Source organism: Choloepus didactylus, chromosome 8, assembly GCF_015220235.1.
Source record: "Choloepus didactylus isolate mChoDid1 chromosome 8, mChoDid1.pri, whole genome shotgun sequence".
NCBI lineage: Eukaryota > Metazoa > Chordata > Mammalia > Pilosa > Megalonychidae > Choloepus > Choloepus didactylus.
Window position 1 is genome coordinate 21,578,460 of NC_051314.1, and position 26,401 is coordinate 21,604,860.

At 49.1% G+C, this 26,401-nt stretch overlaps 1 protein-coding gene across 1 annotated transcript in view; it reads right to left on the minus strand.

Moving 5' to 3' along the window:
- The window catches only part of BTBD11 (BTB domain containing 11), a 333,233-nt gene extending 309,690 nt beyond the window's left edge, over window positions 1-23,543 (minus strand). The window contains exon 1 of the mRNA XM_037847888.1: window positions 22,142-23,543. Within this exon, the coding sequence (XP_037703816.1) occupies window positions 22,142-23,294 (1,153 nt within the window). The 5' untranslated portion in view covers window positions 23,295-23,543. The remainder of the gene's footprint in view (window positions 1-22,141) is intronic.
- Window positions 23,544-26,401: the final 2,858 nt, after the last annotated feature.

Below are 26,401 nucleotides of genomic sequence, written 5' to 3' on the forward strand. Positions count from 1 at the left end.
ACAGATCTCCTGGTGCCAGCAATGCAAGGTGGGGCGAAGGTGGCCTTGGAGAGCTGGCTGCTCACCCTGAGAAGCCATCACCCCAGAGCTCAAGGTGTGAAGGCTGACCACCCCCCACCCACAGCTGCTCTCCTCGGCCAAGAGCACCCCACAGGACTGAATGAATGAATGAGTGAACATCGCTGAGGAGGACAGAGCACACTACACCAAACCAACAGCTTCAGCCTGAAAGAGTGGTTTTCTTGTCAGCAGCCCCATAAAACCTCCTCTCTGCCATGTTTGAGCACAATTCCATCCTCCAGACTTTCTCAATGTTGGAAATGTCTGGTCTCCAGCTCTCCCAGACTATCCTCCTTTTGGAGGATGCTCCAACCTTCTCTTTTCTGAGTTCACAGCCTTGTAGAATATTAGCATTAAAAGGACCCTCAAGATTGTATCACCCATGGTCCACACAGAGGTGGCACACTCAGATTAGAATAATTCAAGGAGGATTTATTTTCAAAGGGACTATTTACAGAGGTGTGTGTCAGGGCAACCCCAAGTGGGTAGCACCCTCAGGACCAGGGAGCAGAGGGAGGGAGCAGTTACTGGAACCCAGAAGGACAGAGTCGGGTAGACAAGGCTGCCCTGCGAGAAACAAGGACCCCAGGTGATCCTGCACTCAGGAGGGTCCCTGAGTGCCCTGCTAGTGCTCCACACTGGCCCAACTCAGCTGGAAGCCAGGGAAAGGGGCCGATGCAGACAGCACCTGCGGTGAGTCACCTAGAGCAGAGGGTGGTGTGGGAAAGAGTAGAGCATGGACTAGAGGACAAGGGATGGTAACTGGCACTGAGGCCATCCTCCATGTGCCCCCCACCCCACAAGACTGGAATCCCTTCCACAGAATTCCCCAGGGAGGCTCGTTCAGCTTCTACCTGCACAAGCCCAGGAGGATGCCAAGATGATGCCCTCTCATCTTTACAGAGTGGGGCTCAAACCTGCACATCTGTGACTTCCAACCATAGGCCTTGGTGCCACTCATTGCAACCACCAAGAATAACAAACTGCAGTGGGCAATTATTTTTTTGTCTCCCCAGCATACTTTCCTCCTTGCCCTGAATTTCCCTTTGGGGATTCAGCCCCTCATTCTCTCTCAGTGGGCTCTGGGACCTCTTGACCCCATCCCCAGCCCCAGTGGTAGGTCCCATAGGCCTAAGATGGTCAACACAGGCAGCCCCCAATCACAGTGTCTAGGGCAGAAATGGGCCTAAAGTGTCATCAGAATCAACAAGTACCAGAAGATGTTTACAGGGATGTCCTCCTGATAGAATATGAGCAAGTCAGAGCTGGGGTAGCTGCAGCCCTCTGGCTACCACAGGAGAAGTCGAGTTGAAGATAAACCCCACGCACCGAGAAAGACGTGGACTGAAGGTAAACCCCACATGGAGGAAAAGGCAGTTGTAACATGCAAAAGGGCAGCCCAGGACTGAGAACACTGAGTCCTCAATCAAGCAACCCCTGAAGCCAAAACCATCCCTGGACTTTCCATTAATTTAAACCATTAAACCCCCTTTATGCTTATGTGAATTTGGGTTGCATTTCCTGTCACTTGCAACTGAAAGAATCCAAAGACATCAAGCCCTTTTTATCTAAGGCAAGATCGAGTCTTGTCAAGAGCAAGTCAAGTCAATTTAAGATCGAATTCTCTTTCCAAATCCTATCAAACGCTACCTTCCTTGAGAGCTCTAAAGCCAGAGAATGGAGCATCTGCTTGCTTTTACAAGTGGCCTCAGAGAAACATTTTTCAAGCCCATCAAAATATCTACTTCATTATAATGGATCTCCATTACACTTGATTTTGCCCATCTTTTCAACCCTCCGTCAGTCCTGTGTCATTTACAAACAAGACACCTCATACTCATCTCTAAACACTAAATGCCATGAAAACAGAAAACAGAGGTGGGTAAAAAGGGACTCTCCTTCAAGGCAGAGAGAACCTCAGGAGCCCCACTACCAGCAAGGATGGTCTCCAGCTGAAGGCTTATCCAATGAGCCAGGAAGAAGGAGACGACGGGAAGATGGTTCTTTTCTGTTGGAAATAAACAAGGTCTGACCACAAAGTCATGAGGCTGAGTGCTTTCTGATCCAAGACTAATTTCTTTTAGGGTCCTCTTATCTACCAGGATGATTTAAAAAGCAAATCAGGCATCTTAAAAAATCAGATTTTGCGCTTATTAATCAAGTTGTTACATTAAAACCTATGGAAGTATTAAATCATTTTATAGCTCCAAATTGCACGGAGGAAGATGTTGTGATCATTATCAAGCATTCAAGACAATGAATTTAATGCAGAAGGTGGTGTCTGAATTCACCTCTGTTTAGCAAATCTTTAAAGTGACCCAGAATACCAGGGTCATTCCTCAGTGCCAGGACGAAGGTGTCAAACATCAGCCTCCGTGATGCCAACTGCAGCTCAGTGACTTTGGCTCAGGATGAATCATTCAAGAACCACTTGTTGGTTGACAAGGTCTTGCTGAAATCCAGCCTCTAAGTCCTGGGAGTCACTGGCAGAAAACTGCAAAGCATGGGCTGGAAATACCCACTGCCTTATCTGATAAGCACCCACTCAGCTAGAAACACAATAAATGCCATTAATCATCCACAACAGGCACTGCAATCCAACCAATATCCCTTTCTGCCCTGTTTCTCACTAACATAACTCTGATTGGGTTATGGAGGTGGGAACAATGTGTCCAGATAAAGAACAAATTTCTCTGCCTTCCTTGGAGATAAGGGTAGCAGGGTAATTATATGCTGGCCAAAAAGATATAAAAAGGTTTAATGGATGGGGTTTCCAGTGAAGCTCCTCAAAATGGGGGCTGATTTCACTGGAAGACAACCTTTTCCCTACCCTTCATCACTCTTCTTCCTGCCCAGAATGCAGAAGTGATGACTGGAGCTGTAGCAGCCATGTTGGGATCATGAGGCTACTTGGCAAAAGGAAATCATGTGCTAAGGGACTGCCAGGCAGAAGGACAAAATGACCCTAAGATATTGTGGAGCTGCTGTTTTGGCCTTGAACTGCCTACCTACCTTGGACTGTTATGAGAGAGAAAACCAGTCTCCATACCTTGTTTAAGCCACAGTTAGTTTGGTTTATGACACTAGCAGCCATAGATCAGCTGATATCAGATTAACCAATGCATTAAAATCAAGTGTTCTTATTAGTTCAGGATGGTGCCTTCACATCCAGCCACTTTCAGCAATCAGAATACTTCAAATGAATGCCTGTGTTTGTGCTCTAATTCAGGGAGTGTTGACCAAGAGGCTTCTTCACTGAGTGCAGGGCAGGGAAACGGACACAGAAGAACTGGAAGATCCAGACTCTGCCCTCAAAGAGCTTAGGGTCTGATGGGAGGTGGTTCACAGCCACGACAAAAGGTTCACAGCCACGACAAAAGGTTTTCAAGCTGTGAAACGGATAGCAAGCAACTGCCATATGGCTTTTCAAGGAAGGCCTGGAACAGCCCTTGGAAGGATGTGGGGCTTGCTTTGCAGGTGTGAAGCTATAAGAGAGGAAAGGTGCCATCCCAGTTAGGCAAATAACTTGAGCAGAAGCTTGAACTCAGGGGAGGGTGAGAGCTCTGCCTGGGAGGAGAAGTGGTTCCATTCTGGCAAGATTCAGGGGTGCCAGATGAGGAGCTTGGGCTTGGCCCTGCAGACAATCGAGAATTAATGGAGTCAGGCTGGTCTGGGGGGTCAGGAGGGAAGGGCTTGGAGGAGGAGGGGGTGGAAAGCGAGACTGAGGCAGGGCTCCAGCAAGGAGGCTGACCGTGGCTGACTCTGAGTGGAGAAGAAGCAAGGCTCATGGCTCTGGCCAGTGTGGCTGATGGGATGACAGCACTATCACAGCCCCTCCGGCTGAATGCCACTGTGGGCAGCCGGCAGGACGAAGCAAGCCGAGACACATCCCCCCTGCTCTTCCCTTCCACTCCTTAAGGCAGCCTCCTTGGATGGAAGCGTCAGCATTCATACTCCCCCCACCCCCCAAAGAAATATAAGGAGTGTGTATCTGACATCTGAGTGCCAAGAAGGATAGCCCTGATCCAAATGAGGGCTTGGGATTCCAGACACAGGATTGTGGTGGCTTGGAATGGAAGAGACCTCCTCTGACCCCAGGAAGTCACAGAGTTCTGGAGTAGCATGGATTTCCAGAAGGCTCCTCAGGGATAATCTCACCCAGTGGTTTGCAAAGTAGGTTCCATAGGGCATAGGGTACCACACATAAAGGGGACGCTGATGGGCTCTGGCTCCCACCCACTGCTAAACCTCAGAACAACTCTGCTTTCCCATGTTTCATATATTGAGGCTCCCAACAAAGACTGTGTTCCAAACAAAAGAGTTCACTACTAAGTCTAAAAACCACTGACTAATCCAACACTCCCATTTTACAGAAGAAAGAAACTGAGGCCCACAGCATTCTATGCTCCCATGGTTATCATTCCTTGGTCAATGTTTACATTTCCTGCGCAGCCTTACAAAGTTGGAATAATGATGCTCCCATTCACTGCTGTATCCTCAGCTCCTGGTACAAAACCTGCCACATGGGAAATGCTTCATAAGCACCTGCTGAAGGGAACTATGAATGAACTATGAAATGGAACTAGGCATGAACTATGCATGAAAGGGAATGGATGTTGCACCACACATCAGTGACAAGGACACGGTTATTCAATCCCGGTCCACACCTGCAGCGGGCATGACCCAGTTATCGGAGGTGACCGAGCTCGGGCAGGTGGTCACAGAGCATCCAGCCACCTGCTGCAGGGCTTGGAGTTTGCGCCCCGGCCCCTCCCACAGCCCACTGCTAACCTCCCCTCGTCTCTAACCTCCCTTGTGCTCTGCATCATCCTTTATCTGAGTAACCCGTGTGAGCCTCTCAAGGCCACCAACACAGCCTGGCCAAGAATGGGCACTCGGCACTGCCCTTCTGCTTCTCTTCACCAGATTCCCGATTTTTAAAAGTATTTGGCAAATCTTCAAAAACACACTCAGGAACACACAGATTGTGAAATGACATCGCTAGAAAAGGGCCCCATCCTGGGAGGTCTCTGGTTAATCTCCCAGGAGTACTTTTTCTCTGCCTGTTGCTTATTTTTTCTTTGCTCTAAAATGGGAAGGTTGGCCATGTGAGCAAGCCCCAAGGGCTGCTCCAACGCTTAGCGTAGCTCTGGGAAAAGAGATCAGTGAGCTGTTAAAGCAAAGAACCACACTGCAGGCACCAACTATCTTTCTGTTTCACGTCTCCAGATGTTTGAGTTCAAACACACCCATAAAACAAAACTTCCTATCCAAACTCATGGACAACACACGGTGCCATGCAGAGAGAATTGGGGAGAGGCAGGAGAGGGGCTCACTGTCTGGTGTTGTTTAAACTTTGCACTAGATTCTAATTATCCCAACAATGCACTGCATGCGTGTGAGTGTGTCTGTATGTGTGCTAGCGAGTTGCCTCAGTCTAGGACTGAAACCCAGAGTGAACTTCTGGAGGCCAATCTCAACTCAATTTCTTTACATCATAAGCACAGGACCATTTTACCCACTAGGCAACTCAATTCCTAGGGCCTGTGGGCTATTCTTGGGCTTATAAAAATAATCTGATGCCTTAAAAAGAAAATGATCAGTTCCAAAACATGTAAAGAAAACTGCAAAGCCAAAATTAATAGCTGCATAATTAAATGGCTGAAGCCCCTAACATGGTGTCAACATCATGAGTGGTTAAATTCAGCATCCCATAACAATTATGTCTGGGGGGAGAAAAGTATGATTAGTTTCTTCTCATTCTGTTAAGAACTCCAGACGCTATACAGTGATGGCAGAGAAGTCAGAGCCTACCATAAAATAAGTATGACACACACAACAAAATAATTTCAAAAGCAAAATCACCATAAAATATTTACATCCATATATAAGAATTCACTGGGGATGTGTTTGGGTGTGATGTCGGGTGGTAACTCCATGGTAAAAATGGTAACGAGGCAAGGGTCTGTACATCCTGGCTATCCAAAGTCGACCCAAACTCAGCAAGATGCTATGGCAAGTTCTGACAGTTTTGCTGAGCTGATGTAGGTGCACAAACACACACACACATGCACAAACGCAACAGCTGCCTGTGTCCAGGGTGCTGCTTCAGTAACAATTATTTCCCCATCACTTCACCCAAATGAAAACAAACTGAAGCTTTCCTTGATATATGATGTACAATCAATAACCTCCTACTTCTCCTTTCATAGAAAACTCATTTTGCTTTAAGTAAAACATGATGAGTGATTAAGAACCATAACAGAGACCCTGTGAGCGGAATACACAAAGATTTGTGGCTGTGATTGTCCTTTTAATGGGAAACTTTTGGCCAAGTGAAACCAAAATGATGGAAACCAGTCTTGAAGCATGTCTCCCACCGGGCACACCCCATCTTTTCAAGCACCCGGTGCAACACAGGGCACCCTTTCTGTGTGGGCACAGAATGGAATTTTCAGCCAAGCTGAGGCACCCTGTGCTTTGTGAAGTCCTGAACTTGTGTTTTCCTTCGAAAAGAGCCTAATCAGGCTGGGCCACAGCTTCCTCCAGAAAGGCCCGTTATGGGAAAGCTCACAGAGCCTGGGGCGGCAGCCCATTCTCCCTGGGCCAATGGAGAGCTGGCTCCAGAAGTTATTTCCTCAGTCCTCCCCCTCGTTTCTGAGTGGACATTCCACAAGCTTCCTTGCCTTCAAGTAGGAGGATCTGAGGCCCAAAGCAAAATGTTCTGGGGGACCCATGAGGAGCCCCTTCCCTTCCCACAGCCACATATGGAAGGGTAGGGCTGAGGGTCAGACTTAAAGTTCTATCAGGCCTTATGAGGCAGCAGGGGAAGGGCACAATAGCCCCATATTTCTGAAAGTTTGAGAGTCTAAAAGCTGGGGTAACACGCATGCCCCAATTTGTCTTCATATGGGGACCTGTGTACTCTTCCCCTGCCTTGGGATGTTCAATGCAGGTTCCCAAAGCATCTGAGCACCAACGATCGAAAAGAGTAGCATGGGGTGGGGGTGGGGCACAAAAAGAGCACTGGATTAGGAGTCACACACAGAGGCCAGATGCCCAGTGCCTCCACTTACTTGGTGACTTGGACCAAGACACCTCATCTCTCCCATCCTCAGCTTCTTCTTCTGCAAAATTAGGAGACTAATACCTACGCACCCTACTACATAAGGCTATTATGAATATTAATAGAAATAATTGAGAAAAGAATTAATAACAGGGCTTTGGGGGTTCAAAATGATAGTAAGAAAAGTTTAATAAATTGTAAGCAGCCTCTCTCCCTCCTCCTGACTTCCAGGGCCCCTTCCCTCAGTTCCACTTAACTGGCAGGAAAACGTGTTCTCTAGGAAGGGGGAGGTAGAGGCAGACCTGAGTTAGTCGATAAAAACATTAGGTTAAACCAGCTCAGATGATGTTTTTGAATCAATGTGTCACGATGTTCTGGTCTTTCCAATCACAAAACAGAACTTAATACTGGCAGGGGTGTGTGGTTTTCCAATTAGACCCGTGTCTGGCACTTCGTGAGCACTGGACTATTTCCCGAATGAAGGACTAGAAGGAGAGATGGAGGCAGACCACACAGGACAACAAACGACAGAAAAAAAGGAGAAGATGAGACAAGTGGTAGCTTTATCATGATAATTCCACATTGCTGATCTGATTAAATTAATTGATTGTTCACCTACTGGCTGATATTTTTTGTGTCTCCACAGAATTGACCAGCTGCCTCAGCACTGTCTAGACACAGTCTTAGTGTTATCATAAGGAATTTTTAATGTGCCATGTGGGGCCCTTGCTGCGGGCAGGCAACACAGTTAACGGGGGAGCCTGGTGGGGATGAGCCAGGATTGGGTTGGAAACCCAGCTCCTCTGCCCGGGCTACGCCAGTCCCTTAGCCTCTCTGTGTCGTCTTCCTCGCCTGTGCAGCGGAACTAATAAAAGAGCACTGACTTCTTTTGTGTTGTTGGAGGGATTAAGTGAGATACTACAGGGAAAGTGTTCAGCACCAAGTCTGGAACACAGCTGACCTTAGTGAATGAGAGCTGCCATTAATCACAACTAAAGAAAGAAAACAAAGCCTTGTTACTTTTCTCCTGGGGTAGCATGGCATCACAGAGCCACACCAACCTGGGAATTCAGGGGGCTGCGGTCAAGACCCAACTGGGAAGTGGGGACTTCCCACCTCTAAAATCAGGACCTTCTATGACCTGCCATACTCATCCGTTTGCCTGTGGCTGTGCGACCCCACACAAATCTATTAACCCCTTGGGTTCTCCAGATCGGGCTTGCAAAACCCGCCCAATGCCCAACCACATTGAGGGCAGTGGGGCTGCACTAGAACTGCGGAGGCTTCTTCTGCTCAAAGATCCAAGGGTCTGGGCAGACAGCGCTTCCGACTTTGAATTAGAGTAAGGTGCAGTTTCCCAGGCAGAAAGTGGGTACAAAGGAATAATGAGCAATCATTTCTCTTCTGTTCTTCAAAGAGAAGCAGGCTTTGAAGAGGAGAGATTTTCAGGGCTGAGAATTCGGGAAGGCAGAGGGGGATTCCCAGCCAGTTAGCCAGTGGTTAGCTACGGGCTCTTGGTTTGCCGATTAGGGAAGCTCATGGATTTCTGGCTCATTTAGCAGCCCACAAACATTTAGTCAGTGGCCCCTCTGTGCAGGCACCATCCTGTTGGGGTTAAAGGAGTGAATAAAAGAGACAAAAACCCTGCTCACGTGGAGTTTATATTCTAGTGGCTTCATTCATTCATTAAATAAACAGGTTTATGTGCCTACCAGGTGCCGGATCCTGTACTGGTGACACAATCTTTACACGCAAAAATTGACAAGTCAGTGAACAATTCTGTATAACATGGTGCTATAATGGAGGTTTCAGATGACTGGGAACGACATGCCCAACAATAATAACTAATATGAATCAAGCATTCATTGTCTGGCAATAAGTGCTTATAGATATCATTTCATTTTATCCCCCAAAACACTACGAAGTGGGCACTTCTAGAGGGGAGGAAACTGAAAGTCAGAAAGAGAACTTGCCCAAATAGATACAGTCTATTAACTGAGAGATGATGCTGGGATTTGAACCCAGGCTGTCTGACCTCAGACTCTTGAGGGCATTTTAGTGAGTAAATATCTTACGCAACACGAGTCATAACATCCCAAAGTCACCATTTGCCTGTATCAGGATGCAGGAATTCAAGACTGACCTTGTTTCTCTATGCAAAATTGGTTTTGCCCCAAAACTTCTTAGGGGAAAAAAAATATTTCTTTAGGTACAGAGGCAAGCCAGTTTCAAATCTCAGACCTGAGGCCCATAGCTGACTATGCCGACTCTGACAAACGAAAGCAAGCAATTTGGCACAGATTATTGGGAAGTGTCTGGCTGGACAGGGTTATTTTTGGATCAGAGACAGCTTTGATGAGTTCCACCTCTGCTTCATTGTATCAGAAATGCCACCTGGGCAATGAAATGCAACAGTGAAGGGGAAACAAAAAGAGTATTGTATCAGGAAAGCAGCAGAATTGCTAATAATTGTGGGGAGAGGGAGAGGACAGTCATATTTGACTTAGTCTGGCTGTTGAGCCCTGAATTCTCCAGGTCAGTTTATTTCCAATATTGGTTTCCCTCCTTCCCTTTCTTCTCTCTTCCATCCCTTTTGGTCCCGGAGCTCTGCGAGGTTCCAAGCACAGACGCCCCCCTCCTCCCCTGTCACCCCACCTCACGCAGCTTCTTCCCTGAGCATTAGTGGGTACACTCTCCCCCACAGACATGCTGTAGGATTCCTGCTCCTTGCGTGGCCGGAGCCTCCCAGGAAGTTAGAGCTGGGAGGACCTTGCCAATCATCCAGGACACTGGTTTTCAAACTTTGTCTGACATTAGCATCCCTTTTTCAAATAACATCTTATGCAAAATTCCAATACGTAAAACAGGTAAAAGGGGAACAACTCTATTAAAATGTGTGAGTAGGGTGGGAGTGGGAAGCCTCCCAACCTTACCCCAAGGAGATCCCTAGGCCCTTCTACTGAGCCCCAAGACTCATCAAGGCCCAGATTAAAATCCACCCATTTGGCCCAATGCCTCCCATTTGTAGATGACAAACTAAGGCCCCTTTTCCTCCATCCCCTTGAAAAACATTGCAAACACCCTGTGGTTCATTAAGGTCGGTGTGGTTCCCATGGGAGCTGCTTCTTCCCTGGCCTGAAACAGTCTCCAAGGCCTGCAGCTCAGGAGGTGAAGTAGTAGCAACTGCCTCCTAGGCCATGGGACACCATTGGCCACTGTCCCCTCCTAGATGCACTTTCTTCAGTTGACCCTTAGGGCACCCCACTCCTGGCTCTTCTTCTCACTGCTGCTCCTTCTCAGTCCCCTTCACCTATCCGTCCTCTTCCACCTGACCCAAGAAAGGGCCTGGTCCTTGGACCTCTCGTCTTCTCCCTCTACCCTCGTTCCACTGGTGACCTTGTCCAATCGCATGACTTTAAATACCACCCATATGCTTCTGGCTCCCAAATTTCCACCAGGTGTACCAGGAGAACCGGCCTTGATTATCCAACTGCATGGCTGATGTCTCCACCTGCACGTCTAAAAGGCATCTCCAGCTCAGCATGTCCCCAACGGGACTCCTGATCTGTCCCTCATCTCCAAACCTGCTCTTTCTGCAATCTTCCTCATCTTGGTTGATGGCAGCTCCACCTCTCCAGTGGTTCAGACGAAAAAACCCAGAGTCATCCTTGACTCCTTTAGTTCCCCACACCCAATGCATCCATGAAATCTTGTTGACTCTGCCTTCTAATTATGGCCAGAATCCCACCACTTCTTACCCCATCTCTGCTGCTACCACGCCGGTCTAAGCCACCATCACTTCCTGCCTGGATTGTTGTGAGAGACTCCACACCAGTCTCCCTGACCTCACCATAGCTCCCTGGAGTCCATTCTCAACCCACTGTCAAAGTGATCCCTGTAAATTCTAAGTTAGACTTCCCATCCTTACTCAAAACCCTGCAATGGTTTCCCAGTTCACTTGGAATAGAAGCTGAAGTCTACCCTTACCACAGTCTGAGGACCTCCTCCCCCAGGGTTCCTGTGAGTCTCTGCTTTTACCTCCATCCCACTCTGCTCACTCACTTTTCTCCACTACAGTGGCTTATTTGCTCTGGCTGTCTTGGGGCCCTTGCACTAGCTGTTCCTGCTGCCTGGAACACTCTTCCCCCAGATACCAACATGACCAATTCCCTCATTGCCCTCCCCTCTGTGCCAACATCACCTTCTCAGTGAGGCATCCAAACCACACTGTTCATCATTACAACCCACCATGCCCATCCCTCCCCAATCCCCTTACTCTGATCTGTTTTTTCCATGGCAGGTGTCAATTTCTAACATCTTATACTGCTTACTTGCATATTATAAGTAATTGTTTATGGTCTCCCCCCACTAGAATGAAAACATGGATTCTTGTCTGTTTATGTACTGATAAATGCTAAGTGTCTAGAATCATGCCTTGATACACAGTAGTCTCTCAATAAATATTTGTTGAATGAATGAATGAATGTTGATTTTACAGTTCACAGAGCACCTTCATGTCAATGATTCCTTTGAGTCTTGAAACAATCCTGTAAAACAGGCATAACTACTATCTTCACTTTTCAGATGAGGAAACTAAAGTCCAGAGAGGTTAAGCCACTTGCCCAAGGGACTTGTCCTAGAGTGGCCTCTTCTGTCCTTAAACCAAGCACTGTCTTATCTGGTGCCAATCTCTCCAAACCCCACTCAACTCTCTCCTGTCTCCCCAAACTCACCTCTGGGACTTGCTGGAGACTATGTTTGCAGATATGGGGCAAAAGCACCTTATTTTTGTCCCAGAAGAACATTTATAAATTTTTCGTATCATCTCTACAGAAGCATGTGACATAGACATAAGCTTCAGTGCTAGTTTCTGACCCCAAGACCCACTTCCAGAACACGGGGCAGCAGGTCAGTGGTGCTGCCCCTGACCTTGTGCTTAAACACACATCAAAACAATCGGGTCCTTCATGAGGAATGAGGGCGGGGCAAGGCAGCAGGGAGAGATGCTTCACAAATCAAAAGGAGGTGCTCTTCCTTGTTTCTTGGTACTTTAGGACTCACCCCTTAACAACCATGCACTGAAATGTGAGGTCACTAAGTGCAGCTTAATAACTGCTTGTAGTCTCCTGCAGAGAATTTTCTTCCAGGCCTAAGCAGCGACTCATTTATTCCCCTCTTCCATCACACGCTGGCCTGTGTACCTGCTCATGATCACGCCGTTGCACAGGCTGCTGGGAAACTCGGCAGCAGATGTGCAGCCCACCTTCAAAAGGGTAAACGGGGGAGTGGGGCTGCTCCACGTGTCACAGCATGTCACAGGGAGACTCACTGTCTTTTCCCTCCTCCCTTACGTGTGCTCAGGCTTTGAGGCAACACTGCCTGAGTTCAAACCCCAATTCAGTTACTGACTATCCTTGCGATCTTGGGCCAGCCGCTTTACTTCTCTGCTCTTGCCAGGGGTGAGGTTACTAACCCTGTGTGCTCTGCGAATACTTCTTTGTCATCCCTCCCTTCAGGGATTGCTCTCACAACCCGTGTCCCCTCCTCAGGGCATGGTGGAGAGTGTGGGACATGAGGCAGTGTCTGAACCCCCTCTGCCAGTAAAACAGGGATAATAATACCTGTCTCATAGAATGGTGGTGAGAATGTATTGAGATGAGGTTCTCAATTACTTAAAACAGGACTGTGGTAGACACTCAATTAATGTTTAGCTATTTGCCATGACTAAGAGCTGGGCCTTTCAGTTTTCCAAAGTGTTGCCTCACTGGACACTTGCACCTCAACTCTGTGAGGCATCAGAAGCTGGGATTATCATTTCCGGTTCCTGTATGAAGGAACTGAGGTTCAGCGAGATCAGGGGACCCCACTGCTGGCCTGAGCCGAAGCTTTCCACCTCCCGTCACAGGCTCCCCTCTTCCCAGCTGCCCCACACAGTTCCACATGACAGGGCTACGGGAGGCCATGAAACCGCCAGCCCGCTCTTGGTCTGTTTCCTTAATCCACAGTGCTCATGTTGGGAGAAAAGAAAACTGGGAACAGTAGCCAAATCAGCAACAGTAGAAGATCCAGGTGGGGAGAAGTGGGGGGGGGAGGGGAGGCCGTGCCCCTCCCCCTTGCTGGTCCCCCACACCTGGCTCCTTGGGACAGAGCCTCCAGCCTCTCACCTACGTCATGTCTGCACCTATGATCTGAATAAAGGACGTAAGAGTCTCATCATCTGGCCCCAAAATCAGTGCTGCAGAGTGAAGGAAGCTGGAGGACTAGGAGGGAGAGGGGCAAGGCTTCTAGAAAGAAACGATGTAGGAGTCACAGACGCTGACGTGCAGAGGACGGTCCCCGCTGTCCTCTCCCTGCCTGCCTTGGTGCCACGGGCTGTAGTGTGGAAGGAGACTCAGCTCCTCGCACACCAGTGCCTGAACAACCCCCCCACACCCCGTGGGCTTCCCCACCACGTCCAGGGTGGGGGAGGCTGACAAAGGAAACTCCCCATCCCCAGATGCCTGGGGTCCCGTGGCTGACCCACCACCCTGGACCTCACCCTACAGTCTGAGGAGGCTTTGTCCTCACGTGGCCTGGGGGCCCCTCTCCTGTGCAGCAACTGTTATGGGTACAGTTTTCCATCTATATGATTACTTGTGAAAAAACTAAATCCAAGCTCCATGAGGGCAAGAACCGGGTCTGGTTTTTGCTCACTAGGATGAGTCAGGCCCCAAAAGTGAATGGGGATTAGGGAAAGAAAGGCTGTGGCTGCTCCCCAATTCTTGAAATTCTCAGAGACATAAGAGAAAGAAAACGTAATTTTTGTTTGCATGCTCTCTGCATCATGACTCTCTGGGTAGTACTGTGAGCTGGGATTAGGAAGAAACAATGACACATGCCACCAAAAAACAAACAAACAAACAAAAAAAAACCAGTTAAGCCATGCAACCTCAGCCTCTAAGGCAGGCAATGTTTTTGTTTCACTTGCTCCTGTTCTGTGCTGCTTCTCAGATTTGCTTTCAGATTTTAATGCACTGGGGATTTGATAATTTGATTCGGTGTTTAGCACACCTGATCTTCAGAGTAACCGCCTTCATTGGCTCAGCAACAATCTAATGGGGGCCTCCTTGTGCTTCCAGATTAGCATTTATTTTACTGTGAGATGTATAATAAAACCAGAGCTGTTACAGCCAGGTCATAAATTAATCCCCAAACTGCCATCGAAACGCATTCTCTCATCCAACTCTGTTCCCAGGAGTGATCTGGTTTGGAGAAGACAATGCATCACAATGCACGAGAGATGAGCTAAGAATCCAGAAACCTGGGATACTGGTTCCAGTTCAGCCATGTGACCTTGGGCAAGGCTGTGTCCCATTTTGGGCCTCAGTTTCCCCATCTGTAAAATGTGAGAGTTGATCCAGAGGCTCTCTTGGAATGAAGCATTGCATGGTAGGAGGAAGGTAGAAATCAAAGCCCCTCAGACTTGAGTTCAAATCCTTACTCTGCCATTTACCATCTCAGTGACTTTGGACAAGTTACTAAATGTCTCAGAGCCTCATACTCCTCTTGTGTAAGATGGGGGTGGATACCAGCTCCTACCTGGGTCCACTCAGTCCTCTCTCCTACTCCCCTCATTCTCACCAATCTCTCTTCTTCCACAGGCCCCTTGCACATGCTGTTTGTGCTCTTGGAGTGTCCTTCCTACCTTCTCCACCAAATTGGCCATGCGTCAGGCTCAGCACAAGCCTCATTTCTTCAGTGAAGCCGCCAGTTACTCCCGACCAATCAAAGGCCTCAGTAAACACTCTTACAGCCCCATGCACATGTCCTTTTAGCAACTGTCAAGAGTTGCAAATTTATATCTGAATGATAATCGGATGAATAAACTAAATCCCTGACAGGTCTCCAAGCTCCAACAGATCAGGGACCATGTTGCTTAGCATCTAGCAATCAGTGTGCCTATAGAAATAATCACAATGAATATAATAAAATCCAACAGTGGCTGACACTTATTAAGCACTTTCCACGTATTAGGCACTTCCCAAGAGTCCTATGAATTAGATGTTATTATTATTTCCATTTAACAAAGGGGAAAATTGCAACACACAGAGGTCAGGTAATTTGCCCAACATCACACAGCTAGTAAATGATTAAACTCCAGAAGCTGGATTATTGGTAGACTATTTAAAGCCTTTCATTCACTCAGTAAATGATGTTGGGTTCAGGGAGCACATCTTTAAGCAAAGGGTGGTATTTTATAAGCACTCAATAATGATAAATAATAATTGCTAATAGACATTCAGTGCTTATAATGTATCCAATGATACTTTTAGGACTTTTAGATGAATTAACACATTTTATCCTTTCAACAACCCTATAAGGGAGTACTACCATCCTCCTCATTTAACAGATGAGGAAACTGAGGCTCACCCAAGGTCACTGGTTTGTAAGTAGAAGAGCCAGAATTTGAACTCTGGTCCTTCTGACTCGAGAGTCTGAGAAAACCCCAGCTCAGTCTCCACCTCAGTAGAACCAGAGCAAATTCTCCACTGTGCTGAGAGGAGCTTTCCACTGTCAGCTCTGCTAGGGAGAAGGCCCATACTTCACCTACCCAGCTAGTTAGGGTGTGGACAGAGCTGCCCCCTGGAGGCTACAAAGCCAGTCCCTGCCTCGGGGCCTTGGCCAAGGAAACTGCACTGTGCCCTGGGAGGGAAGGCTGGGCAATGACTCACAGGGCAGCCAAGGAGGGGAAAGTCAGTGGGAGCTAAAAAAAAGACAAAGACCACAAAGTACACATGCGAATGATCATCAACCCATAACCACCATCACCAAGGCAGGCCCTGGCTTCCCCTCCACACCCTCCTCAGGCTGCCCTGGTATCCCTTCAGGATCCTCCTACCATCCTCACTACTCTTCTGCTGCAGCTCAGAGCACAAAATCTGGAGCCCAAATCCCAACCTCACCACTTTAGGAGCTGTGCAGTCTCGAACCAGCGGCCGAATCTTTCTGAAAACTCAGCTTCCCCCTCGGTAAAAGAGAGCTAAGAAATGCTCACTTCAAAAGAAGAGTGTGAAGATTAAATGAGACACTGTGAAAGGCTTAGCACAGCACCTGGCTCAGCAATTGTGGATAAAATGCTGGGGAGGTTGGAGGAGAGAAAACAGAAGGATAAGATCATTTGTCTGGAGCACCCCCTCTTTTGAATTCACGTTTTGCCCTTCCCTGAGAGCATCATACCTATTCACTGTTAATCTGTATAGCATCCCATTTCCAGTATAGGATGATACAAACAATAAAATAAAATAAGAAAATAACAGACAGTAAATGCATACCACGAATGAGGTACCAGGAAAAGCATTTGCATCCATTATATTATCTTAATCCTCACCAAAACTCTATGAAGCAGCCCAAACCAGACTGCCTGGGTTGAAATATGACCCAATCAGAACATCTACCTCCCCTGACATCAATTGAATTCTACATGAATGAGAGAACAATGTTGATCGGATTAACTTACTAAGATTTTATGGTTTATCTGATTTAACAGCTAGCATTACCCTAATACGGAAATTGGTACCAGAAGTGGGATGCTTAAACTATGCGGCATTGGCTTAGAAGTCAGGTGATAGATAAAAATATTAAGAGGCTGGAAAAACTGGAGACCCATGTTATGCAGTGGTAAAAATGTTTGGTTAAACTTGCATCTATGCTAAGTTAGAAGGCAGAACTCATGTCTTCTAAGTCTCCAGCTCTAGAAAAAGAAGTTGGAAAATAGAATCCTAATCAAGTTTGCTGATTGCCACCAGCTGAATTTAGCAAGGTATTGGAGGAAGAGATGGGCTTAGGCCCAAATTAGCCAGTTTGCAAGTGAAAATGGAAAGCAATGATGCATAGGTGGAAAAGAAACTATTTCTAAACCCCAAACAATAAGAGAAAAGACTGAGAAGATTAAGGGAATAAGCCTGATGGCTTAGGTGGGAAGTTTAGGGAAGTTGCCATTTAGTTGAGAGAGAAAGAGAGGTATGGGGTAAGGGCACAATGAAATAATCTGGGATTGAGAATTAGGTCTAGGAAATACCTTTGGGTGTGGCTACTAGCACACTAGAAGCCATAGATAAAAATCCTGCTAAACTGTTAGGATAGTTGTATTGTCAAAATCTATAAACCTCGATTTTAAAAGTCTTTGTTACAGCATTGAAACAACCCTTGGGCCCCTAAAAGTTTAAGAACAGGAACCCGGTTATGAAGGACACCATTCTCCCTGTTGGGGATTGAGTCATGTCCCCCATAAAAGGCATATTCAGGTCCCAACCCCTGGTCCTGTGGGTGGGACCTGTTGTAAATTAGATTTTGAAGAAATGTTACTTCAGTTAAGGTGTGGCTCAACTGAATCAGGCTGGGCTTTAATCCGGCGACTGGAGTCCTTCATAAGCAGAGTGAAAGTCAGACACAGAGAGAAGCCACAGAGAATAGCCAGAAGCTGAAGGTCCACAGAATCCAGAAGAGAAGGGAGAAGACGCCGCCATATACATTTTTCATATGATGGAAAGCCAGTGAACCCCAAAGATTCACGGCAAGACAGAAGATACTGATCCCGGTGGGAAGCCAGCCTTCTAGCCTCTAAAACCCTGAGCCAATAAATTCCTGTTGTTAAACCAACCCATTGTATGGCATTTGTTTTAGCAGCTAGGAAACTAAAACACTCCCAGACACCCACTCGGGTGTGGCAGAGAAGAATAATGGACAAGGAAAATCCTCCTACAGGGCAGAGCCAGGAACATGGAGAACAATGAACAAGCAAATTCCTCCCAGAGAGTAGAATCAGGACCTAATCAAGGAACTTCACCCTCTGCCAGGGCACAACCACACAACTGCCTGCTTGGCAAGACTTCACAACTACTAAGGACCAGTGACTTGGGTATATCTTCCACTATTACCTTTTCCAAATGAAAGTTTGGTTGTGATTATCTTGTCCAACCCACCCTGATCCAATACTGTATATGGGGTCAACAGTTAATAACGTGTCTCTTTTGGTTCATGGATTCCTGGAACATGGGGATCCACACTCAGTCGATGGAGAAGGCTCACCATCACCCAAGGATCCTGAATTTCAAGTCGGAAGCAGTGACTGAATGTAACTTGGGTTTTGTCCCTCAGGGAAAGGGGAATGTCTTTTGTGTGTGAGAAGAATGCACCCAGATATTTGGTGGTAAGGGGGCAGACTACAGCTGAGACAGGGAATGTCCACCAAATAAATGGGGTCCTCTTCCACGGTATAGAGTTCTTGCCAGGAAGTGGCAGCCCTTCTAGCTCCCTTTGAATCTAGGTGGGGCCAGGCGGCTGATTGTGTTCTGACCACTGAGTTATGGGCACAGGTGACTGATGTAGGTGCCTTCCTCCACACTCTCTTTTTCCCCCTAAATAGTGGCTGGCTGAATGGCCAAGGAAGGCCCTGAAAGCTACATGTTGAAGATAAAGATAGCCAAATCTCCATCAATCTTGGTTCCTAAATGGCCTTCTCACCTCCTCCGACCCTACCTTCTTACTTTCCTAGGAAGTAAGAAATGGTCATTTATGATTAAGTTACTAAGATTTGGGGGTTTTCTTTTATAATAGCCAATGTAACTCTTCCTATTATAAAGTGCAAACTTCTTAAAACAGTGCCTGGCACATAATAAGCACTATACAGGCATAGCTATTATCATTACAGTACTCATTTTATAGATGGGGGAACTGAGGCTCACAGGTGTGTCTGACTCCAGAGTCAATTACTATCCTATATTTACCTCTCGGTAGATGATAATCAGACCCATTTATAGGTGAGTTCAGTGCACAGCTCAAGGTCACAAATAATAGGAGACTGAGAATTAGAGGCCTCCTTCCTATTCAAAGGCCATTACCCCCACTCCCGCCATCCAGGCCTCCAGGTTGGTCCCTCATTGTTTTCTTGTGTTGTTTTTTTGTACTTTATTTTTCAGGAAACACCCTATTTACAAACGCTCCAGCAATGAACGGGCAAACTTGTTCAATAACCCTCCACTGACCCAAATTCCAAGTTTTAATTTACATCGAGCCAGTTAATTAAAAACGTGCGCTGGGAACACAGACACAGCTGTGGCTGGCTCTTGAGATGGTTTTTGCTGTTCTTAAGAAGGTGGGTTTCTTCTGTGGCATTGTTGTCCAGCACAGTGACGCCATACCGTGGAGCAGCACAACCAGCTGCAGGACAGGAAAACTGTTGAGCAAGCATTTAGTGTAGAACCAGCATGGAGGGGGCAACAGAAAAATAAAAGGTGAAAACCCACCTACCCATCAAGTCAGGGAAGGCAGAAGTGGGGGTTCTTGCTAACTAATTATGGAGTGATTTGAGATCCCTGAAATGAAAGAGACTGTTCAAAATGTCCAAAATATTATTATTATCACCAGTCAGAATAAACCATTCTAAGGAAGCTGTTAGTTATGCCTACTATGTGGCTGGCGTTTTCACACACTTTTAATCACCCGATGTGGTAGGTTTGACTTTTCTTCCTTTTTAATGTCTTTTTTTTTTTTGTAATCTTTTATTGTACAGATGAGAAAACCAAATTCAGCAAAATCAAGTCACTTTGAGTAGAAACTACTCAAAAAATACTCCTGAACAAATGAATTCGCAAATGAATGAATACATCATGTAACTAAGTTAAAGAGAAAAGATTGTGGAAGCTATGCTCTCCTTAATAAGGCCCACAGATCAGAAAGATTGCCTTCCAAAGTAGTTTAAAAAATAGTTTTGGTATGTAATGTACGTTTCGGGATACCCAAGAAATTAATCACTCATTCTTTATATCTTCTGAATAAAGGACATGAGATTTTAAAGAAGCCCAGGGAAAAGAGGTGAAAAGATCCCAATGAGATTAAGCAAATCTCATGACAAGAGACTATTGAAGGGGCCTGGAACCCTGGAAGCTCTGTGATGGCTACGAACTCAATCACCACTCGCTCAGCCTGCCCAAAACCAACTCTGTGGTCTCCTTCCTTAAATTATACTTACTCCAAAAAAGATAAACACAAACGCTGTCTTTAAAAGATGTTAAGGATCATAAAAGTAAAACCGATTAGCAAAGCGCTGCAAGAGGCCCTGGAAAGTGTATTAAATAGCCAGCCCCTTATTTTACAGATGAGGAAACTGAAGTCCAGAGAAGGAAAGCGACTTGCACAAATTCACAACTTCAAGAGAATGGCAAAGACAGAGATGGAGCCCGGTGGCCAGATTCCCAGAGTGAAGGTCCCTAAGGGTAATGCTCCCTCCTCCCAAAGGAGGCATTAAGGGAGAAACAGGGTTCCAGTCTCCAGCTGCAGCGGGTGCGAGTGGAGCTATAGTTGTTAGGAGAGAAAGGGAAGGAGTTAAGGACCACTGTGTTGGGGGGGGGGGCGGGAAGAGAACAGGGCCAGTGGGAGCACACAGTGGGAAGAAAATTATGCCCCTCTGCGCTTTTTGGTGGGGGTAGGGCTCCAAACAAAGAACGATCCAGCCTAAAGCTCCCGGGTTTTACAGTTGAAGGCTGCCCATTCTGGAAAGGGCAAAGCCTTCTCCCCAGATGTTTCCACCTCAGCCGGGATTTCACAGGCAGGGAGAGCGGGGGACCGAGGCCTTCCTTTGGAGGGGGAAGGGCTCCAGCAGAGAGATCCTGAAGGGTCTCGATCAACGCGATAGTCCCGAACCCCCGCCCCCCAAATATATACAGGCTTTGCTCCTTCCTCCCAGCTCCCCCCCCCCCCCCACCGATGATCAAAGCCAGGTGAAGAGAGACCGGGAAATGAAGGGTCAGTTTCAGAGGGGCTGTTGATGGAGTCGCGCGCGCTGCTCGCTCCTGCGTACACTCACAGGCACAATCATAGAAACACGTACAGACGCGCACACACTCGCACACACACAGATGCCCACAGACGCGCACAGACTCTCACACACACTCACACTCAAGTGCACACGCTTGGCACCCCCGGAGGCCTGGCCGCGCCCGCTGCATCTCTCCATCAGCTCTCTCGGGTAACAGGCTGCAACATGAATGAAATCTGCCCAGCAAGACTGCATTTCAGCTTCAACCACGCAAACCTCCGGCCAAACCGCCGAATATGCAACAAAGTTTTATTTCGCTTTTAGTCTCCAGTTACGCTTCTACCATTTCCTGTGGAAAATTGAAGCTTTGAAGTGTCTAGCTTGGGCTTTCACAGACAGGCAGGACCGCCAGGGTGAGCTCTGAAAAACAAGCGCCCCCGGCCCCACCCCCTCCGCTGCCGGAATTCAGGGTTCAAACCCAGCCAGCTCTAGCCTCCAAAACTAGGGGATGAGGGGAGAGAATGACAGAACCTGCAGAACGACGCCCTAACTTGACAACCCCCTCCAGAACTCCGGCTCCACCCCCATCCTGCCGGGGTCCCTAGTGGCTCTCCTCCAGCCAAGTGGTGACAGCTGCAGATCCCCGCGAGAGGGAACCGAGAGCGGCCAGAGCTGGGAGATCGGAATTGGGGACTTTATCCATTGCGCAGCACCCATCAGCTGTGCGCTCTTGCCCTCAAAACATGCCGCCGGGAAAACTTGGGACCGACAACAGTCTTTCCGCGACACCCTATCACCACACACACCTCCCTGTGTCTGTCTCTAGGGCGAGCGAGCTCTAGACCATTCTGCCTTTACGGCCGCGGGGCTTCTCCCACCCTGACACACTGAGAGTATCCCCCGAGGGCGCGGGAAAGAACGCAGGCTGGGCAGGGGCGAGAGGAACGCGCCTTCTCCTGAATCCCAGGAAATCAAACTCGTGGGCCGGGAATTTGGCATCTTCAAGGTCAAAACAAACAGAGCTTTGGCAGAAAATATCTACTAAGCGCAGATGATGGTAAACCCGCTCCAAAAAGATGTTGGGTTCCGCCCAACGCCCTCCGGAGAAGCTTAAGACTGCAGTGGGTAGCCAGAGCCACGCGAGAGGGGGCGCAAGGCAAACTTGAGCCCGGAGTTGGCCAGGTCGGGTAGGAGGGGGCGGCGCCCGCGCAGCCACTTACCACTGGCGTTCTTTCCGCAGATGAGGTGTTGGTAAGGCTGCAGGAGCCCCCAGATCTCTGAGTCGTTGTTGACCGTGTGCTCCAGCGTCTCCACGGTGAACTTGGGAGCCTCGTGGAGAGTGTGGTGGTGATGATGGTGGTGGTTGGCAGCAGCTGCCGGCGGAGCTGCCGCGGTGGCGGCAACGGCAGCGGCTGCCGGCGGGGCGCAACAGCTGCTGCCCCCACTGGCGCTGCTGGCTGCGCTGCAGGCGCCGCCGCTCGCCGCTCCCCCTCCGGGCGCCTCCCGCTCCTTCTCCGCCGCGGGAGCCGCACCACAGCCCGAGCCGGGGCCGGAGCCGGGGCCAGAGCCGGGGCCCAGGCCAGGGCCGCTGCAGCTCCGGGGCAGCCCGGAGGACACGACCCGCGCGTAGATGTCCCGGAAGAGGCTCTCCATGCAGGCCGTCAGGTAGATAGCGGCGTGCTCATGGATGCGCAGCGCCACGCGGCTGTCCACCATCCAGCGGTACACGCGGCCCACCGAGAAGGTGAGGCCGCAGCGCGCCGACTTGCCGCGGCCCAGGCGATCGCCGCCCGCGCTACTCATGTTGTAGAGGGACAGCGCGGCCAAAGCGGCCGCCGTGCAGTGCGCCGCCAGGCCCCAGGACAGTACGATCTCCATGGCGCTCTGGATCTCGTACTTGGTGCACTTGGCGAAGCGCAAGCTCAGGCGCTGCGCCTCCTTGGCGATACGCACCAGCGCCCGGCTCACCAGCATCGACAGCTTGGCCAGCGCGTCCTTGGGCAGGCCGCCGGGGAGCACCGGGCCTGCCCGGGGCTCCCGCGAGCGCAGCAGCAGCGCCTCCAGCTCCTGGAGGGTCCAGGGGACCTCGTCGAGGTCCGGCAGCAGCCGCGAGCAGTGCTGGCCGGCGCAGTCCAGCCCCTCGGAGTCTTCCACCAGGGCAGTGTTGACGGTGTCAAAGCTGTTGTGCCGGCTGTGCATGGAGTCAGCTAGAGGCGGCCAGCAGCTCCCGCCATACGGGGACGCCGGGTGCGAGTCGGAACAGCACAGGGACAAGTTGGAGGAGCGCACCGAGTCCGCCGCACCACCATAACCCGAGTCCAGCGTCAGATCCTCCAGCGTCCGCACCACGGGCTTCTTACCTCTCCTGGCCATCGCTGCGCCACTTCATGCTGCGGCCGCCGGGGAGCCGAAGGGAGGGAGCGGCGAGGAGCAGCGGGCGCTGAGGGGCGCGAGGAGAGCCGAGTCCGCGCCGCCTCAGCTCACTTTTCCACCAGCAGCTAATACCGAGTGATACTACTTTAGGCTGCCTCCCCGAGCCGCCGCGGCCGCTCGAATACTCAGGGTAGACTCCGGAGTCATCTTCCAGAGCCCCGGCCGGAGTGGGAACGCACGGAGGAGCGAGCCAGGCCGGGTGGGAAGCACACGCTGAGACTCGTCCCGTTCCTCCAAAATAAAAAAGTGTCTGAACCGCTCCTCCCTGGGCCCGGCTGGGTGCAGACGGTGCCGGGAGCCGGCCTCAACGATCTTAGCACGGAGACTGCACCAGACGCCGCCGCCGCCGCTGCAGGTCCGCGGGCAGCTGGCTCCCGACTCCCGGCCGGGGCTCGCTCGGCGCCCTCCCGCCCCGCACTGAAGCGCAGCACCCGCGGAGGCTGCAAACCCTGCCGAGACCCCGCAAAGCCTGGGCAGCCAGCGGGGCGGGCGTATGCAAAGCAGGGCCGGTGGAGAACCAATAGGAGCAAAGGATGCTAATTACCTCGCTCTCCGACTTTTTTTTTTTTTTTTTTTTTAATTCCTCACCGCCCTGTGGCCCCGCCCTTCACACACGCCCCCGGCCTTGACAGCGGCTGCAGGAAGTTGGGAGCAGGGATCTGGGAATACCGGGAACCGCAGGAGCGCAGAGACCCGGACACTGCCCCCTGCTGTTGTTCCTGCCCCTGGAGTTCCCGGCTTTGGCACCGGAACGCGAGGGTGGTGGGTTAGGCAGGCGACACCCCTCCCACCCAGGTACTCCCCCCAGCGGTTCACCAGGTGTCTGGCTGAGTCTCGCTTTCTGCCCCTGCATTTTGCTTTTCGCTTTTCTTTCTTTAATACCCACCTCGGATCCCCAAACCAATGAATACAGCCCCCTTTAGGCCCCGGTTTGCCCCAGGGTGTAGGGAAATCAGAGAGCGGGTGGGTGGAGGAGCCACGGCCACAGAAGCTACTGTGAGGACGAATCTCTGACATTAGCCACCTGCCACCAGCGTTCATTTCCTAGGCCTTTCGGAAGCCAGGAGGAGTCTGTATCCATCTTCAAAGGCTCGGGGATGTGCTAGAGGGAGGACTCATAGCCCACTTTGCCAGTCTTGGTGGGCCGCGGTTCCAGATAGCTCAACCTTAATAAGGGTAAATTTGCACCCAGGAGAGTTTTCCTTTTTGAGGAAAGAAAGACATAACAACACACATGTATGCCTTAGCTGCACTTCTGTGCCTAATGGCATTGTCTTGTTTACCTGCTGCCCCACCCACTGCAGTAAAAACCACATCTTATTCCCCTGGGGATCCCCACCAGCCAGTGACTGGGCCTGACTTGAATTCTCAGCTTAGATGTCCCCTCCTACAGGAAGCTAGCCGGGATCTCCTAAGCACTGGCCCCCTGCTTCTGCAGTTGTTGATGTCTGGGCCCATTCCACAGTGTATGGGTTCTCTGAACACAAGCCTGGCACAGAGCAGGCACTCAGTAAATATTTGTTGAGAATGGATGTGTGAGTGAAGGAAGCACATGCTTTTGAACTGTCTGTTTAAATGTTCAACAAGGAACTTTCCCAGATAATGGACTGGGTTGTCCAATATTTCCCATATCTGTCAGTCCCAAATCCACCATCATCCTGTAGCTACCATCCTAAAACACATGCTCATTACCTCTCACCTTGACTATGATAATATTCCACCAACTGGTCTCCCTCTCTCCTGCCTCTTCTCTCTGGACAATCAGTCCAAAAACTGTCAGTCCAAGAATCTTCCTAAAGCCCAGCTCCAATCTTACCATTCCTCTCTGGAAAAAACTTCAGACTCCCCATCACCTTCCATTAAATAAGGTTTATACCTATTTGCTGGTCTTCAAGGATCTCCTCACTCTTTTCCCACACTCTTTTTCTATAATATTCTAAACCTCTTCTAAAGGGTACATGCCTTACTCTCCAACCTTTCTCCCACCACCCTAGCCTCCAGTACACCTCACACAGGTACCTGCATATACATACACAGATGCACACACTCACATATACCTACAGACCTACACAGGTAAACTCACACAGACACAGACATACACAGACACACTCACACACACACATGCACACGCCTTATGCTCTCACCATACTGAAATCACTTGCTGGTTTTCCAAATTAGCATATTGTCTCCTTTCTCTTATATGCCTTTGCTGACGCTGTTTCTTCTGCACCGAACACCCATCTCCCCCCTTCTCCACCTGGCAAACTCCTTCTCATCTTCCAAGATTCATCTCCACAGTTAACTAGTGCTGTGAAGTTTTCCCTGGTGCTGCCTCTGCTCCACTGAGCCCAGACTGGGTTGGGTATCCCCATCTCTGTTCCTTGGGTTTCATTTCCAGGGCTTTTCCTGCTTTCCTCTGCCCTCCAATGCCTTCAGTTACCACCAAAGTGCTGATAATGCCTGGATGATGACCACTTAGGTGGGGCAGGCAGCTGCTTAACCTGCAAAAAGTCTCATGCCTAGGAGAAAAAACAAAAAAACAAAAAAACAAAAAAACTGAAGTGAAAGGGCTTAACATTGATTCATTTTCTTCTTTGACACCAGGCCAACTTGGGTCCCAGTTCTGCCTCTGCCCTTTACTAGTCATATGCCCAATGGTCATTCATTCAATCTTTTTGAACCTCTATTTCCTTGCCCTTGAAATGCACACAATAATCACACCCACTCGCCTTAGAGGCTCACCAGAAGGATTAAATGAGTTTTCCATATATAGGGCTTAGCACAGTGTCTGACATATAATAACCCTATAAATGTTTGTTATCATCACCCTCTACATTTTCCCCTTTTTCTGCAGTAAACACAGAGTCAGAAGAAAAAAAAAACTGTTACCGTTAAAGTTCTGCTTATCCTGCAAGGCTGAGGTCAAATGCCTCCTCTTCTAGAAGGCTTTCCACATCTCAGCTACATGAGCTTTTTGTTCTTCTTAGGCTATATTGTGTTGTGCAATGTCTTCAGTCTCCCTGTTCTGCTTTGCTAATGCTGCCATT